This window comes from Acipenser ruthenus, chromosome 10, assembly GCF_902713425.1.
Source record: "Acipenser ruthenus chromosome 10, fAciRut3.2 maternal haplotype, whole genome shotgun sequence".
Lineage (NCBI taxonomy): Eukaryota > Metazoa > Chordata > Actinopteri > Acipenseriformes > Acipenseridae > Acipenser > Acipenser ruthenus.
The window spans coordinates 47,555,395-47,575,069 of NC_081198.1; the positions used below are offsets into that span (position 1 = coordinate 47,555,395).

At 36.5% G+C, this 19,675-nt stretch overlaps 1 protein-coding gene across 2 annotated transcripts in view; it reads right to left on the reverse strand.

The window, feature by feature from the left end:
• Positions 1–19,675, reverse strand: part of LOC117412417 (inactive dipeptidyl peptidase 10-like) — a 182,163-nt gene that overhangs the window by 46,268 nt on the left and 116,220 nt on the right. For both annotated transcript variants that reach the window (XM_034020830.3, XM_034020839.3), the window contains exons 4-5: positions 10,481–10,575; positions 9,148–9,222 (exon numbers count right to left, since the gene is read on the reverse strand). In XM_034020830.3, coding sequence (XP_033876721.3) covers positions 9,148–9,222; positions 10,481–10,575 — 170 coding nt within the window. The remainder of the gene's footprint in view (positions 1–9,147; positions 9,223–10,480; positions 10,576–19,675) is intronic.

Consider the following 19,675-nt stretch of genomic DNA (forward strand, 5'->3'; position numbering starts at 1 on the left):
CGCAGTCTTAATAAAATGTTGGTTATAATTAGGATTGCTACTATTGGATTTTTATTTTTTGCCAAATCATCGATTAATATCAACGTTTATTTTAGAAAGAATTTACCTTTTTTTCGATCTTTATTTTTCAATTCAAGCAGAGAATGGGTGAAATCGACTTTTATGCTTAAAAAAAAAACACAGACTTTTTATGCCATTGAGAAACATCTCATTTAGCCAAGCCCCTTTGTCGACTGGAAGGTAAGGCGGACAGGCCCGTTTCGTCCTGCCGCGGAGACGTCGGTCAGGGGATTGTGCACAATACTCATTAAGTGTTTTCCTTTTGCGCCCCATTTTCAAATAAAACTAGTAACTGTCACTGTATACCTAGCAAAAGCCTACCTACACCTTAACCCGCTAATTTCAAAAGCAGGTGCTTTGAATGACAGGTGCTTGAGCGGGCAATTGAAAGTGCACAGTCGGTACAGGTCTTGATGATTGACAGTCATTTAAACGAATGAGAGCATTCTGGCGCTGCTTCAGTCAACAAGATCTGTCAGAACTGGGTGAAATGACAGTGACAGTGAAACTATACTAACAGATCACTGAGATGATTGACAGCGACCCCTAGCCATTCAGAGTGGAACAGAGACGGGACAGACAGTAAGTATAAAAACTAAACATATGATGATATCTAAATTGTTATTTTTGGTACGAAAATAAAATAGCGAGTGGTTTTACCAATGTTTGTCTTATATACTTCAACAGTTGTCATGGCAGTTTAGAAGCCTGTTTCACAAGAAATGTACCAGTAGAATTAACCCAGGATGAATATGAATATGATTTAAATAGCCACAAAATAGCAATTATCAGAATGAATGCCCAGGACTGAATATGGGGTGTTCAAGTCAGAATTGAGGTGTGATTGCAAGAAGAAAAAGAAGCAGCTTCCTCAGGAATGACTCCTAACATCTGTCAGTGGCTTTCATTGGCATATTTCCACCACCTCTATGTTTCAAACAATACTGTATGTTTTTCAACAATCAAAACAGCAGTTCCACACTTTCTGCCTGCTGCCAGGAGCCTCAGTCATTAGGGAAACATCACTTTGACCTTTTAACAATATGTAGTTATACATCTAATTAAACTTATTGTGCTGCAAGAGGCATTCAAAAGATTATAACCTTTACTTATGAATTGAAGCTTTTAATAAAACTCAAGAAATGCATACTACTGTTCTACATTTTTCACAATTATGTTACAAAACTCAAGGGGATAAATCAAGGACTCCCAAGTGCAGCTAAACATTCAGATGTCTGCAAGGCCTAGTAATTACCATGGCAAATCAAATAAGCGAAGGTTTGTATCAGACCAGGTTTTGTAGCTTTTTAAGAGAACAACATTTAATTGCAGATTTCACACGAGATGGAGCTGCCTGTCACGATGATCCCATTTATATTCTATGGGGTTCCCGTCTCCCCCTATGAAGCACAGGGCTGTCAGTTTATTGCATGGACATAGGTATGAAGGCAGATCTGAGCTATAGAACGGAAACTGTCTTAAGTTTAAGCACAGCAGATGTCCTAAAGGGAAAAGAAACACAGGAACAGACATGTGGAAGTCTTTGTAAATTCCATTCTATCTATTCAGCTCTAGGAACTGCATTAAAAAAGTAATGTGTGGAAGCCAAAAACCCTCCACATTTTCAAAATTACATTTCAGCGTTGTGTTTAAGTGCTTTCTCTCCATCTTTCTTTTCAGAGGACTGCAGTTCTAACTAGAGTGAAAAGAATAAAGTAAGGAACTTCAATAAAGGAGTATTGTGTGGACTAGACACCTACTCTGCACCTTTTTATATTACTGCATTTCAGCATAGGGTTCCATCCTTAATCTTTTATTTAATCCATAATCCATATATATATATATATATATATATATATATATATATATATATATATATATATATATATATATATATTGTAATGGCGGGTCAGTTTGGACTGCTTGGGACTGGACGCTGGGAGGGGAACGGGAGTGTTAGTGTTAGGTATTGGTGTGTGTGTGTGTGTGTGTGCTGTCCTGTCTTCCCTGCTGTTTGTGTGTGTCACCCTGCATGAGTGTGAGTGGAAGCATGTTTCGTGTCTAGGCAGTGCTGGCGTGCTGCCTGGGGTGTCACGTGCACAGTGCAGCTGTATGAGAGAGGGGTCTGTGTTGGTTGCACTGTGATTTGTGTTCGGTTCAGCCAGTCAGCTACTTGCACGGGACAGAGGGTCTGAGTGATTGGTCAGTGTGTATGTAAATGTGCCCCTGTGTGTGAGAGCCAATCGGGCTCAGTGGGATCTCTATTTATGAGCTACCTGCGCGCAGCTCGGGGTTGTGTTGTGTGTTGTATGGTTAGCAATGCCTAACTGAGCTACTTATCCTGTTGCTAAAAAGAGCATCCTTTTGACTGCTGTTCCACTTCCAATAAAAATAGCAGTTTTAACTGCTTTGAGCTATATCCTGTGTTGTCTTCTTTTATTGCGCTGCAGACCAGATACACCTCCGCTACACTGGTGTCAGAACTAAGCGGGATATGAAATCTGCAAGGGATGCCCGGATGATGGACCACTCGGACTACTGGAGCCCTGACTCGCCACGAATCTGGTGGGATGGCGGATGGGAGGACCTCTTTGAGGACCTAGAGGACCAAAATTGGTGCTTAGGACACAAAGTAGGATCTAGAACACAAAGAGGTGTGCTGTCTCCTCCTGAGCCAAGAGGAAGATGCGCCGTGTGCCTGAAAACGAAAGCGGAGGTTGCAACGCATCAAGAAGTGACAATATCCAGCACAACCCATGCCCTCTTGTGCCTTATTGCTTAATTGTCTCTCAACCTCAATTTCTATTGATCCACTTGTAAACCAAGAAGCAGAATCAATAGAGAGAACTGTTGGCAAGCCCTTAATACACAAATTTAACTGTCACCAGGAAACTAGAGCATTTACCAGGAATGAAATACCTTCTCGGACAATGGCATTTCAGCAATGTGTCCCAGGTGTTCGACAGTGGTTTCAAATTATAAGGTCTATGGCCATGTAAAGGCCTTTTTTTCTTTTTTTTAGCATGAGTTCACTCTTAATTCTCTGAATCTCATTGAGTTAAATTATTTCATAATTATTTGCCCTGAGCCATCACTACTTATTGGGATTTTATAAAATCTAAAATCAACTGGATGAGTAACATTTTTAGGAATTAGGAATACATTTATGTCCATGTTAAAGTCACAGTAGGTGAACGTGTTAAAGGCACGCTAAATATATTTTCTGTCTACACTAAGTTGAAAATGGCAAACACGTATGTTCAGCTACCGGTCAAGATAAATGATACAAATAGCTTTGAAATTACACTGGGTGGCACTGTTGGGGCTAAAGGAGCATCACCAGTATGACACCTGAATGATGCCATGCTTTAGGACAAGACTCCAGTATTGCTACACTGTATTCTGGCTTGCTGTACCGAGGCTGAAGCCGGAATTAAATGTGAATCCATTTGGTAATAGTAGTTCAAATTCTATTTTGCAATTAGAATGACACTGGGCATTTCTAAGAAGTCATACAAACAAGGTATGTACCGTAAAACATCAATTAAATGTCTCTGGCGTTTATTTACAATATTTGCCAGCAGACCTGGCGCGTATTGGAGACCAGCGTTTATATTAGATCACTAGCTTCACATTTGTCATGCTGTCATTGAGAAGCTGCTAACACACAACCTTACAGCAACATCGTAACTCAATTTAAACATTCCAGCAACTTTGTTAAAAGGTTGTGTGTCAGTGAGAACTAAGTAACAGCTTTGTTTGATGACAAAATTACATTGTATTGTACACCCTCAAGTATAAAGCGAAAGTATTATTACAGTCTTTTTATATGCACTGGTTAAAAAGGATACGGTATGCAAAATGTAGGAAAATGAACAAGCAGAAGTACGAATTTGTATTTAAAAAAGGAATTCTATCTACCATTGTTAATAATAATAATAATAATAATAATAATAATAATAATAATAATAATAGTTAAATCCACTAAAAGACAGCCCTGTAGATATCAGAACACAGGAGACCCGGCAATTATTTGAAGTTTTACAGTATGTAGGGATTAAAACAACAGAGCCAAGAAAAAAAAAGCAAAGCAATTTACTTGACTGTTACATGAATGCGAACCATCTGGCCTACCTCTTACTCAATATACTGTAAATAGCTCCAGAAATCTGTTTTTCTGGTAACTGGTATCATTTCACACCAGCAGTAGAGGCAAGAGATGAATAGATCCTACTTTACCAGAGTAGATTTAAACTAATAACCTAAAGGGAACTGAAGGATGTTTATTGTAAGTAACACAGAGCCTATTATGTAGGAGTTGTTTCTTGGCTATGCAGAGATTATGATAGTTCAATCTGAAATGTATTGTGCCTAATCTCTTATAAACACATGATAACACGATAAGTGAATCTAAATCTCCAGCAATCTTGAAGTCCTAAATGTCTTTAATGACTGGTATGATTAAAACAATACTGTGCTGAGGCTCTATCAGTAGTCTGGTGTCTGTTTTCAGAATAAAAAATGTATGGACTAAAGATCACCTGAGAACACTCATTGTATTTTCTTCCTTTTTTTAGAAGCGTGTCCAAGCTTTGCAGTCCATTCCAATCCAGGACCTTGTTCCAACCAGATGCTACTGAAGGCCGAGGCTCAATAAAACAATTAGGCTACATACACATGCTGCAGTTGGCTCGACAACCGTATTTACAAACGGCACTCGCTGCGGTTGTTTGTTGTACACACACACACACCTTTCATTACTGAAGTGAGTGCACTCCCTGTTTAAACAAACCACTGAACCCGGGCCATCATTATTAATTTCTTAGCAGATGCCCTTATCCAGGGCGACTTGCAATTGTTGTACAATTACATTTACATACAATTACATTTTTTTTTTTTTTTTTTTTTTACACATTATTTTTACATACAATTACCCATTTATACAGTTGGGTTTTTACTGGAGCAATCTAGATAAAGTACCTTGCTCAAGGGTACAGCAGCAGTGTCCCCTACCTGGGATTGAACCCATGACCCTCCGGTTAAGAGTCCAGAGCCCTAACCACTACTCCACACTGCTGCCCTCATGCTGGTCGTGAGGTTTTGTGTGAGAACATGGGGATTGTTTTTGTTTATGATTTTGGAAGAAAGTACTGTACGTAATCGATGGAGAGCACAGATATGCACTTTTCGGCAAAACCAGCGGAGACAGCGTTTTGCTTTTTCTGCACTGCTAAATACAGTGGCGACGATCTGCAGTACCATGACGGTAGATCAAAACATTTGGGCGATTTTCCGACTGGTGGGAACGACTAGAGTGGATTAAAAATATACGCATGTGTCACAAGGACCGGATGATACAGACACTCAGACAGCTCTGTGGTATGAAACACACTGCTTGTGCTTTTATTAAACAAATAAACAAAATAAAAAGTTTACACAAAACACAAAAGAAAAGGACACGTTGGCCAAACAAACAATAATACCAACAAATATTGTGCTGGCCGTTCCAGCATGAATAGCAGTTGTTTTTCTTTTTTTTTTTTTCTTTTGATCTCTCCCGTACTCCCGTTCACTACTCCCTGAACACGCTTCTCCTTGTGCAGCCCAACTGCAGGTCTTCTATATCTTATCACCCCTCGGCCATAGTCTGCACGAGTTTAATAAGGATGCGTGACTGTCAGCTAATTAAATACTCAGTAGCTGATCAGTCACGCATCTTCACGAGGAATCTAAAACAGTACAAAAACAATACAGTTTTTTTCGCTGTCATATATTTGCACAAATCATAATACAATAATACTAATGATAATAAACAATAAATACACAGAGGGCAGGCACCCTGCTGCAGCATATCTAAGGAGTTGTATATGTGTCTTTATCATTTACTGAGACATTTCCTGGAGTACCAAAACACACAGATGAGACGTTGCGGTCGCACTGTGGCGTTTGGGGATACGAACTGTCCCATATTGTTTTATTTAAGTTGTAAAACCAAATAATACATTTTTTTTTCTTACAACAAAACATTATACAACTGTAATAAAAAAAGTGTATTATATGTATGCACTATTTACCATTGTTATGAATTTACTATTCATCAATATTACAAACTCAACTTGGCTCATCAGGCACCTATATATATATATATATATATATATATATATTGTAAAATAGCGGGTTATGAGAAACAGCAGGGAGGGGGTTAAAACCTCCCTGCGAGAGAATGTTCCTTTGGTTGTTTGTGTTGCTTTATTGTTTTGTTAATTGTTTAATTGTTTTATTGTTAATTGTCTTCCGCACCTGGGCGTTATTAGAAATTAAGCCCAGGTGCGGGAGTTTAAAAGGAGAACAAGCAGTCTGCTCGGGGCTGCTGAGTGGAAGGAGGCAGTAGGTGCGCTGTCTCAGAGTAGCCAAAGGAAGAGAAGAGAAGAGAAGAGAAGAGAAGAGAAGAGAAGAGAAAGTAAGTGCCGTAAAGAAACCAGTGTGTTTAGGAAGACGGGTAAACAGCTTAGCTGTCCCGCGTTAGTCAGGGTGTTTCCTGAAAGTCGAGTTAGTGCTCCAGAAGAGCTAGGTGTTATTTTGATTTTTGTATTTGTTGTGTTTTTGTTTATTAAAAAAATTGCGCAAACGCGCTTAGAAAAATCCATTTCTGTGTGTCGGGTCGATTCTTAAAGGGGCAACGAACGCAAGTGAGTGCAATCCTTTTACAATATATATATATATATATATATATATATATTAGCCATGTTTATCACACGGAAATGTCTGATAAACAATGACATCATTAGTTGCGGATGTGTTAGTGCGGTTGTAATACACACACAGTTAGTGCACATTAAATAACCAAACTGAATTGATAACCAAACTCGCTACTTGTTCTTACCAGGATTAACTAGTGCGGTTGTCGCTGCCCTTTGTAACCGAACTGTGTGTGTATACAAACCGTACTAAAAGCAAAAGGTGAACTCACAACCACATTTAGCCTGTGTGTGTGCCTAACCTTAGAGACCTGGAGGGAACAAGATGCTGGAGTGTTCAGTGGAATTATTAAGGACCTTGTGAGAGGCCCTGAGGTGCTATTATATGAGGTATGGAAATAGCCTTACAATCCCACGGTTTACCTTGATTTGCCTGGGATATCATGAATATGTTTTTGAAGAAGCATGATAATATACAGCACATGTGGTCACCTTCAACTGTTTTGTTTACACACATTGTGTTTAATTAAACAGCATAATGTAGCTACCAATCTAAAGGCAAACATTTCCAATAAAAAGGTTGTACTAATTGCATTCATCAGAGTCCCAGCTGCAAGGCTAATTATCATGTAGATTTATGCTCTGCTGTACAAAGCGGACATTGTGCTGAAACAACAAGACATTTAATTACAGTATGCTAGCTGTGAGCATACAATCAGATACAAATACAGTGCTGACAACAGCGTAATAAACCTGGTTTATTGGAACACATTGTTTTACAGCCACAAGGGAAGTTAAAAAAAGAAATGGCAGACAACAAAAAATATGTTCTTTTGGTTGTGTAACACTTTTCAGTTTTCCTAATGAAATGCTGTGACCTTTTTGCAACCTTGGGTTTACAGTATTTCTCACAATGCTCTTTCAATTCTATTAAATATCAGTGTGTTCCATTTCAAGATGGAAATTAGACAGTCTTACTTCTGTGTGCTTAACATTTTAAAGAATTTCATAAACATTTGCAGTTATAATATATATACTGTATATATACACAGTAGTGTTCAAAAGTTTCGAAACATCAAATGATTTACAGTCAGAGTAGCAGTAGGGATTGTACTGCCCATTTTTCCTCACTCAGACTCCTTGCCAAATACCCTGGTATCTCTAAATAGATTGTCTCCTCTTTAAAAGTATACTAAATATTTTATTGAGCAAGATATCTTACAAGTAGAATGATACCCCAGCGTGTTCTCCTGTTCTTAGGAAAGCAGCACAACTGGGAATGGGGAGTTTATTGCCGGATAACTTCACTCAGACTACTTTTTCACTAAATATCTTGGTATCCTTGAATAGAAAGCCATCTCCTCTTTCCTGGCTTACATGAAACCTAGGTTGTTCAGAGTCCCCAGAGTAGCCTGCAGCTTTCTGCATATTCATCGAGGCTTCAGCTGCTCTTGTTTTCACCAGGAAATGCAAGGTCACTAGATCACTTGAGAGTCCTACATTATTTATAGTCTTACGTGCAAGACAGCATATAAAAAAATTCCAGCAACTGTACTCACTGAATACATGCACTCTGTAATCTTATAATTGAATAACACATCCAGTGGTCAAGCTCATTCAGTAAAAGCTCTGGTCACAAAATCAATATTCTTTCAACATCTGAGCATTACTTATTTGGACATCTCTGGCAATAAACACAAATATCATCATCCTCTGTATCCCCAGAGGTTGCATGTATGAATGAAGACATATTAACAGAAGCAAGAGGGTTTTCTTGCAATGCAGACTCACCTTGCAGTAATTTGAAACATGGAAATGATCGCTTGAAGGTCTAGTTGTTCGAGCTGAAGATGATCTGATCAGGTTATTCTGCATGTTTGTCACTTCACACAGTTATTATCTGCATACCCGGCAAGCGGCTACTTCAAGTGACTACAAGAAATGTGTTCCCTTCGTTGTCCTCAATGAATTGATGGAGGTTATCCCTGCATTTGGATCTGTAGCCGTTATACGTATGCCCTTGATAGTGCACTATTTTCATTTCTTGTTCTGGTTGTATATAAAAGTGATATGCATGCTGGTCATGTTGATTGAACTGCTAATTACAGTTTTCACACTTTGTTTCAGTCTTTTGCCCAGCGTTTGTGTGAAATGTGTGTTTCCAGGTTTTCAGGTAGTCGATAGTTCCTTAAAATCTGTACCGGCTCTTGGCTATTACAATGACTCCTGGAACCCCAGAATGGAACATGCATTTTCTAGAATTCTAAGGTCTATAGTTTTATTTATTTTGGAAATGCTCACTGTTCACCGTATCATTTGTAACATAATATAATAAATAATGTAACAAGAAGGTGAAGATTGGTTGCAAGGCAAGTATGTTGCAACTTACCTGTTTGACATCGTAACCAAGAAGAACAAATCTCAAATCTGGAGAGATGGAGTATTTTGCTACTTTGAATGTCACCTAAGAGAAAAAAGCGATACCTAAATGTTACCTAAAATAGAAATAATACTGAAATGATTTATTTATTTTTTTCCCCCAAGACTATATAGGCATCTTAGTATTTTTCTAGCAGTGGAATGACATACAATTGACTTCAGAAGTAAATTCAGTCATCAAAAATTACTTTTTTTTTTTTTATTGGGGATATCAAAGCTTCCATATTAAAACAACATAAACATAAGAAATTCAGACAAAATAAACATAAGAAAATCATGATTTTACTGTTAAATAAGATATGAAAACATTGCTGACATTCAATATCTTGTATTTTTTAAAGTCCTTCACTGTGAGATAAAAAAAAAAAATAATCTTCCTCATGCTAAAAGAACAGTACATTTTATATGTAGGGCCTTAAACCAAGACACTAAACATGTGCAGTGACTATTGGAGTTTTGTAAAACCATGGAGATAATACTGCCTGGAGTGAAAACTGAAAATATTACAGCATGGATCCACATAGGCTGTGCATTTTAAATCAGCACAGAAAAAGCAGGTTTTTAAAATTTTTTTGTTAACATGTAACTATATAATAAAACTGGAATAAAAAAGCCCTGTTCTACTTTCAAACACTTCTCTTCTTTAATCGTCTATGTTATTCAAATCAAAGTTTGATACTATGCACCACACTTAACCAGACTGAATAGGGATTTAAGTTACAACTTTTCAAGTCTTCAGGCAAATCTTCAAAAAGGAGAATTCCTTATTAGAACACAATTTTCTTTTGCAAACATTTGGCGCAATACCTGGAGCTTATAAGAAACAAATGTGAATGTAATGTTGTTCAACTGGTCTTCTATATTTTGGTGTTGAGTTCAGCTGTTTGTTTTGTTTGTTTAAGTTTGAAAGTAGTTGTTCTGTTGAAGATTTTCAAAGCTCTTCTTTTTAGTGAGTAATGTAAAGTATATCAATAAAACACAGACAATTTAATAACTACTAATGAACACTTGTTATACTGAAGTTCCACATAAAAAGAAACATTTGCATAATAAACGATGAATGACTTAACCAAGACGATTCTGCTATGTAATTACACACAACTCTGACCTATTTGTCATTTGCAAAGGTATGGAAAGCATTCCTAAATGTTAGAAAGTCTAATTACTGTATATCCACAAATAATAATAATGCCTAGTTTTCCAGTTCACACTATATACTGTAATTGAAATATGTTGTAAGACATCAGTTTATATATGTGTCATTTTCATTGATGAATACTTACAAAGGTGCTGTTTTCCAGTAGTATCTCAGACTCGTTTTTTGCTACGTTGAACTTCATGACATGTCCATCTCTGTTTCTATACACCACTTCTTTGTCTGTTAAATAAAAATAAATAATAATAATTACAAAATACAACTTATCACATGAACAATGTACTATTGTATATTGTGCTGTACATGGATGTCTTCAGTACAGTTTGCAGATCAAAACTTGGCATTGGTCAGAGCCTATATTGGAAACTGGATTAGTGTAATGCCTAATTACTCAAAATAATGATTCGAAAGAACTGGCAGAAGGAAATGAGACATTGATTTGTAGTAGGGGGACTATAAAACTACTAACATTTTCATTGGTTCTTTTTTTGCACAAATAACACTGAAAGATGCTTTATGTGGTTTTAACACAGAGCGAGGATGGGATTTTGTACAGTTTGCACATACAGAGAAATATATTTTTCAGGGAATACAGTGCACTGATTGGTTAGTGATGACATTAAATTGAATGTGTGGGTGATTTGATTGTATTGACAAATCCATTTCAGTATTCTAAAATAGGAAACACTATTTAGCTGCCAGTGGTATTAGGTTCCCTTTAGTTCAAACTTACGGTGCTCTACAGTACAAATTGAACTCAACAATCTCCATCTCAGTGGGTTTTATTTGACTACAATGCATTTAATACTGCTTGACACATACCATGTTAACTTTGAAGCCTTATTTGCATGACACAGAAAAATCAAATGTCACTACATCAGTATGACACTCAACTGAAAGGATATTTATACGCATAGCAGTCAGAGCTACCGTACCATATTTTTTTTCTGCTAAAAATAAACCAATTTCACACTTTGATCCTCTTCAAGCTCAGCAGAGTTTGGAAGTCACTTGCTAAAGCCCACAATTGCTGTGTAGTGCTGTGGTCTTACTGTTTTCCTACTCCCAAGGACTGTGCACAGCATAGTGCAAGGTGTCACTTTCTAACCTTCTGAATTCTCAATTATTTACTAATCTTTGTTCTTGTGGCACACAAAATAATCCACATGGTCTGTCTCATTCATCTACTGTGCTAGCCAGACAGTCTCTAGCTGTATGGAAGCTTCACCTAGTGCCACTGGGGAATTCAGCATTCCAAACACTGCAGTTACTGCTAGGTCGTTAAAAGACTGCTTATACAGGTCTCTTGTAGTAGAGAGTAAAGTACAATAAAGCATGGTGAAAACATGACAATCTACTGTATGATTACATTAGTGTAAGAACAGTAAACTGCAACATTATAGTCCAAATTGTAAGCATTCTACTGAACATGGGATATGCTTACTGTTTTATGTTAATTAAATATGTCTCGCATACTGTACAGAAAAGAGTACATATTAAAAAGAGTAAGTGAAAACTATTCACCATCACAAGTAAGGCACACTATACAGTTCTGTAGGGACTTCCATGTGCACGTAGTAGTAATTATGAAATGACATTACATACAGTTCAGATTAGACAAGTCAGTATTATGAAATATTCTCAATTATTCATATATAGTAACAGCCAAAATAACACCATGTAAAATAGCTTGTTTAACAGACAATAATAAAAAAAATTAAAAAAACTAATAAATGATAATAATACAGAAACCAAATGTCATTCTAACCCAGGTTTTAAAAATGTTTTCCCAAAAATGAATGTTCCATAAAAACTGGTCATCATCTCAATGTCTGGAGCCTTTCACGTGATCTTACAATGTCTTGTAATCCTACAAAAATGACCTATTGGTTTTTAAACTAACTGAGCTGCTGGTTTTCAGTTGCACGGTTGTTAGCCAATATACCATTCTCATCTGACAGCGTTCAGTAAGAGCTGATTGATGATTTGTATTCTAATTACACAGCCTTGAAACAGAGATCTTTTCCACTGTTATCCTATATGGAAGAGGTATAGCCATACACAAAATAGTATTGTCACAGACGGTTCTGGCACGTCCCTTTTGTGCTATAAGTCATTAGATCCTTTTGCATGGAAGGCCTCATTGCAAGGGTGTGCGGTTCTTTGATGGACCCAGACTCAGTTAAAATGTATTTGCCCACTGACAATGGGAATGAGAATGCAGAGATGGGATCCCAGCTAACAAGATTTAAGTTTTTGCAGGTATCAGGCTTTTAAAAACTGTCATCCACACCTGTGAGCAAAAACTGACTAACTGAGAGCAGAAACTGACCCAAGACTGCCACAGCTACTGGAAGCAGACTGATCTTTGGGATACAAATGGAACATTTGTGAAACTGCAACACATATTGTAATGACTATAATGTGTTTTAAAGAATATGAAAGCAGTAGAAAATATTATTAGCAGATCTGTGTAAGGCCTGTGTGGAGAAGTTCATTGCACTGAAGGTCAGACTGACCTGCTGAAAGTTCCAAACCTTCCTCATCAGGAAATAGCATCTTTTTTAATTAGACTCAGAGTCTTAAAACATTCTGATCCAGCGAGAGCAGAATGGTAGACTCTATGGAGCACAGTTAATATGCTAGAAGCAATCGAACTAGGTTGTATTATAGTAAGAAAAAACAAAAGTATTTAAATAAATAAGAAACCTAATATAATAACATTAAGTAAATGTATGAGCAGTTCTAAGTTTTAATATTCAAGGTTGCATTTGCTGCTAATTAAAAATTAGCCTCTTGCCTTCTGTGTGTATCAATGAAGTAAAATAGAATTGCAGTTTATAAGCGATTGCTATATTGACATATCTGAATTAGAACTACATGTTATGAAATCATTTAAAGTATAAACTGTAACTCTAACAGTAAACTTGCTGAAGGAATACAGCTAATGTTGTAACCTCGTTCTCACCTGCTTGTGGTACAGGCAGTGTTGAAGATGACTCATTGGTGCTGGCCGATGAAGCAGGGATTTTTGATGGTCAGCGATTTAAAAGCCAAGATCCTCTCTATAGTGAGCGATCGCGTTAATATTAACCAACGGAAATACCTTTCGGATAACAGAAGATAGGAGTTTATCTTACAATAATCATTTTCTATATATAACAGAAATGAATTAGAACCTTGCAGGAAGAGATGGGAATGCAAAGTGTAGGACATGTTAATACGTTAGGTTAGATATTGATCTGAAATAATGAGTATTGAGAAATGCTTACGATAGTGTTTTATAATAATCAACCCTAAAAGGGGGAAAAACCTGCTTTGACAGGATTTTGTATGAACAGTGAAGAAGGTCAGACTTAGTTCAGTCACTGTAGCACTATGGCATTCTGGTATATTAATGCTAGCCTGTATTTAGATATAAATGCATCCGATTTGGTTGTATAGTTGGAGCCATCTTGCGATCTGCCTGAAAATGTACCAAAGCTAAACAGTATGATTTCCCCCCAGAATTGAACTCTATCAAAACTACAAATGAAAAAAAAACAGATTCTCTGATACAGAAATTGTTTGAGGACTGTTTGCAGTAGCATGCATTCATAGTTCATGCATACATAGAATCTACCTAAACCTATACTTGCAGTTGCTCATGTTGCTGCCAAAGAGCTTCCCTTGTAAAGCAGATGTATTTCAGCTGGTTTTGCAAGTATGCATATTTTTAATTAAGTACTGGAAATGCATTAATGAATTACCAGATAGGTGAGTAAATACTGTTCTTAATAAATCGGACATGCAACAAGAAATCAGTTTTTAAAATGTGTCTGCTGATGGTAAATTGATGTTGTATTGCTGTCAAACCAACAGTTCAAATCGTGTTTTCAGATGTGTGTCTTTTCATGTAGATTGACAAGGTGTATTGTGTGATGCTACCTGCCGAGACTTTTATGCTTTAAGCTTATTCAGGATATCAACATAATTATTGTCTTCTTCACTACAGGATTTCTTTTTGTAGGCTTCAGAATGTTAAATAAAGGGTTTGCTTTGTACAACTAGAATTGTAAAAAAATAATAATAATAATAAATCAGCAAGCCTGGCATTCTGCTGTTTGAATAATAGGTTGTTGCAATGGTCCTGTCAATAAGAAAAGTGATTTTCTAATCTAGAGGAGTAGAGATTTATTGTTTTGAAAGGTATTCATTATATCCTGCTGCCATTGCATTGCAAACAAGATGACACTACTGCTTTTGGTTCTCAATAAATGACCCATTGTAAAGCATATTTGAGGTAATGTTGACATTTATTTTCCCATTGGCTTTAGGGTTTAGAGTTAAGCATTAACAACATATTCAAATACACTTTTAGAGTTCAACAGGCATATGTGCTGATCTGATCAACCTGTCCCGCAACAGCTGGAAAATACACTGCTAGATCGATTTAGGTCATTTTACAAAACCAAGGAATCATCTACAATTTGTTGTTAGTGGTAATTCTGGGCTAACCAGGGGAAGAAGGTTGATTCAATCCAGAGTGATTCTCCAGTGCTGTACAATGCTCTAGAAATCCATCTATGGCTTGTAGAGGCAAATCATATCCTCCTATAGCAACATAATATTGTCATTTTTCCATGTATGTTTATCTTTTAGCATGTGCTGATATTAATTATGGGTGGGAGTTTGCTATACGTATGTGAATTGATGTGAGCACTGTTGCATTGTTTAGGACATACGCCTAGTATGCTAACTGCTATGTATTAGTCATAATGTTATATTTACTTTAAGCAGCTGCTTGTTTCCACAGTATTTAATATAGATGGTTATTAAAGTCAATGCAAAAGACAGAGCTCTAGAAAACAATATTATTAAACTCTTCATCTAGGTCTGCTTTGTTCTCTAATTCTTAAATAAGAGGTTCTGGCAGCAAAAATGCCCCAGGTCTTTGCAAAAAGCCATTTTCTGAAAACATCCAAAGGGCTTAACATTTTGCAAGAATGAGAAAGAAAACTAACATCCTGCCAAAACAGAGTGGTTAGCCATGTGGGGTGGGAGTGTGGGCATTCAGAGCAAAAGCCTTTAGCGCTGTGCAAATGTCTAATTTGTGCGATGGAATTGCTATCCTCCCTGCTATTGCTGTTCTTTTTCTATTTAGCTCACAAACATGATAACTAATGAAATGTCTTTATAGGTAAGGGCACTGCATCTTAATAAAGGGGGTTGGCAGTAGGTTAGCCTGCATGCACACACTAGTTTTTTGTTGGTTGTGCGTTCCATCATGAATCTTGATGCACTATGGCCAAGTAACCAGATCCAGATGTTAAATATATACATTCCGCACTCCATTTGCACTGCATTTGCACTGCATTTGCACTAAGGATAGTACAATAAGGACTTCTCCTTGTTAGACCAGGGATATGAATCATGTGCATGTCATAAGAAGACACTGAAGTCCATACATGCAGTCATAAAAACATAATGCTAGCACGTTGTTCACTGCAGCAATGAACTTGAGGATGTTCATAAATCTATAACCCTGCTGCAATAAGCCACATGTGGATTTTTAGAGCATTTTACAAAAGAAGGCAAGCATTGATTTTAGCCTTACTCTATTTGTAGCTTAGTCAGATGTTATGCTTTTCATTCAGCATTCTTAAATTAGGCCTTTAAACAAACATAGAAAATCCATGCACAAATCCCTGAACTAGAATAAAAAGACCGGCCCATGAGATTGTGAGCAATGCATGAAATGCTATACATGTGTATGTCACAAGACCATGGTACAACATCCATGACAGGCACCACCAGCTTAAGGCAGTACGCAGCAAGTGGGTGTCAGAATGAATAAGCAAAGCCCTGCATGTAGCAACGATGATGCATTTTGCTATGTAAATTTGTCTGCTGAAGAGAAAACCAAAGGCACAAAACAGAAAAAGACAAATTGAAAGTTTGCGTTGATCCACAGCTGAAGAAGAAGTGCTATACTAATCTAATGATACTGTAGCATAGACCATTCACAATGTAGGTTGATCACATTATTTTCAGATGTGTATGTACACTAGAAGGCTGGTTTAGACTGCCAAATGCTTTTCATTATTGCTGAAAGTAACCTTTTTGTCTGTGAACATGAACGAATAAATGAATGAAAGACATATTCTGTGCTGTCTGCAAGAATCTTTGGTAAATCTGCATTAAAATTCAATCCTGTCTCTTTTGGGAATTATCAAAGTTTTCCCTTGTGCACTGAACAGAATGTTACACTTGGATAAAGACTTTTTCATCGCTGAATTTCAAGTAACTGAATGTTGACTGATAACAAGCTCAGTATGTACGATTGACATTTAGCTCTAAGAGGTTCCATTACCAAGATTAGCCGTGTATTGATGGTAAAAGCTTAAGGTACTCTTTCCTTAGTAGAGATAAGGAGCAATACTGAAGATCAGGAAGTTTGAATTGGAGACAGAGTAATATTAATGTACTGCTGTGTAACACTAAAGCTTCTTTAAAAAAGTTAAAACAAAACGTATACTGTAACACCAATGCCTGGATAAGCAGGGAAGCCTTCAGAGAGACAGCATGTAGTGTTGCATCAAGAATAAAACTATCTGGGTGCCTCGCAAAAAGCTGTTCAATAACACTCGAATCCTGAAGCTTGGATACTCGAATCCTGAAGCTTGTATTTTAATTAACACAGCCCAGTTAGAAATATCTAGAAAGTCAATTAGGAAGGTTAACAAAGAACTGGTTTGTCAGCAGTGTGGAGTAGTGGTTAGGACTCTTGACCGGAGGGTCGTGGGTTCAATGCCAGGTGGGGAACACTGCTGCTGTACCCTTGAGCAAGATACTTTACCTAGATTGCTCCAGTAAAAACCCAAATGTATAAATGGGTAATTGTATGTAAAAAACATTGTAATATCTGGTAACAATTGTAAGTCACCCTGGATAAGGGTGTCTGCTAAGAAATAAATAATAATAATAGATGAAAAATGTAATTCAGTTAAATCATGAAAGCCAGAAAGCATCTCTTTATCCTTTTGTTTCCAAATAAGAAAAATAACATCTATGGTAATTTCTATGTAGTTTTAGCAAGAAAATTGAAATGCAAACTGTGTTTTGTTCAGGAACAGCGCTGGGCATTTTAAAATTCTAAAATATGGAAAAGCTGATATGGGATATTGACCTGATATTTTGTTTTTAGGTAGTTTCGTAATACAAATTCATGTTCAATAAAATTTTTTAAAAAAAAACTGCTGTAAAGGAAGAATTTGGGGAATTAAAAGTGTAATTGCAACATAGCTCAGTGCACCTCAGGCCAAAAAAATAAACTTTTAAACAATTTTGGGAGTTGTGTGTATGCTTTTGAAGGCATTATTAAAAATGTAATATTTGTACTGTTTATTCCTCCGTCTTTTTTAAAGAAAACACAGCAGTATATTTAAGTGTTTTTTTGTTTGTTTCTGTATTCTAACAAACATCCAGGAGTGCAGAAACGCAAAGTAACAGATCGTCGATGCTGTATTCCTACGGCTTAGTTTGGAGAGTCAAAAAGCTTTGTATGGTGTGATTGCCAAACAATGGACCTCAGCTGTCAAGACCAAACGATCTTAAAAATGTTGAAGACAAATGCGTGCCCTTCCTTTAAAGAAATATATTTAGAAGGGTGATGTCAAAAACAACAGATAAAAAAAGTCATTAAGTTCCTTTAATTCCAAAAGGCTATTATAGTCATCTTATTGAACTTGTGCAGTAATAAATCATGCCTTAAGGTGATAAGAAAAACAATGACAAGCTTGAAATACAGCTAAGGAGAAAATACATTGACAGACACTTCATTCAATTCAGCAGAACAAAAGCCAATATTGTCATTACCTTGATTAATATTTAATGTAAGGAAGGGGGAAAAAAACAAGCTTATAGATTTCAAGGTATCAAACACTGGAAACCACTTAGATGTGAGTGTGGGTTTACTAAACTGTCACGTGAGTCAAAACCAATACCTTTATAAGAGGACTTAAAAAAAAAAAAAGATTCACTGACAGATGTTATTTATTGATTGACTGGCAGTTTTTTTTAAATGACTAAAAGACTCCTATAGAGAAAAAGGTCTTGTGTAATAACAGTAATAAAGAAAACATAGAAGAAAAAAAAGTCCCCATCCAATTCCACTGTGCAAAAAGCTCATCCTATTTCCCTTGTAGAAGAAAAAGTACTGTATATTACTCTCTGTGTGTGTATGTGTGTGTGTGTGTGTTTGTGTGTGTGTGTGTGTGTGTGTGTGTGTGTGTGTATATATATATATAAATGTAATGAGAAGCTTTATGGAACTGTAATGAAAAAAGTTCACGGATCCTGTACCTTCCAGCATTTGCCTTACATCTCAAGTATGTGATGAAGTAGGTTATAAAAATAAATAACCTTACACTGCAGATATACTGTACTACCACCATAGTTGACACCAATATTTGATGTATTCCAAGTTTATGTTTAAATCTTTATTGGTATAAATGTTGCACATGTCCCACCTGGCAACAATTTGTATTTACAGCCTGTGAGGCATAAGGGATCAAATTATTGGTACAAACTTCCATCTGGAAAAAACATAAATCACTCTAATGCTTGCTGACCTACCATGAACACCTCATACTAACACTTGAATATAACCTTTCAAAATGAATGTATATTTTTCACTTGGGGAGGAAAAAGAAGAAAACCGCCCATGTATCGTATGATTAAATGCCAGCTACACATCTGTAATACTGCAAACAAAATCTGAATATGGTTATATCAGTTATGCCCACTGTCATTGGAACAACATTTATATTCAATTGGGGCACATATACATTAGCACAGGAAAATAGATTTGTTAGATTGTTAGAATGAAAGACCTCTCCATGCTGTAAATAAATCATGCAGTATATGAGTGAATGAGTGGTGTTTAGTTATTCATTGAAGGAGCAAAAAGGGCAAAAATTGGAGCAAGCTCAACTTCCATTGGTTGCAAAACTAAATAAAAGAATGAAAAACAGACAACCTGAGCTGTATATATTATATTGTGGACAATCTAAGAATTTAAGATGAAATGATTGTCCTTCACTAGTGACAAGTTTAAAGAGCTCCTGTCAATACAGACTTTACATTTTAAGCAGAATACCTACTGTTGAATAATGTAAAATAATAAATGATGTCACAGCTTGCTTCCCGAGTCGAGAAACCTTGATTTTGAGAACAAAAGCATTTATACTGGAAAACATTGATCATTTAGAATAAAAACAGTTCCCATGAAAGCCCTACACTCAGAATCTGGTTTTATATTAAATCAACTAGCTACCAAAAG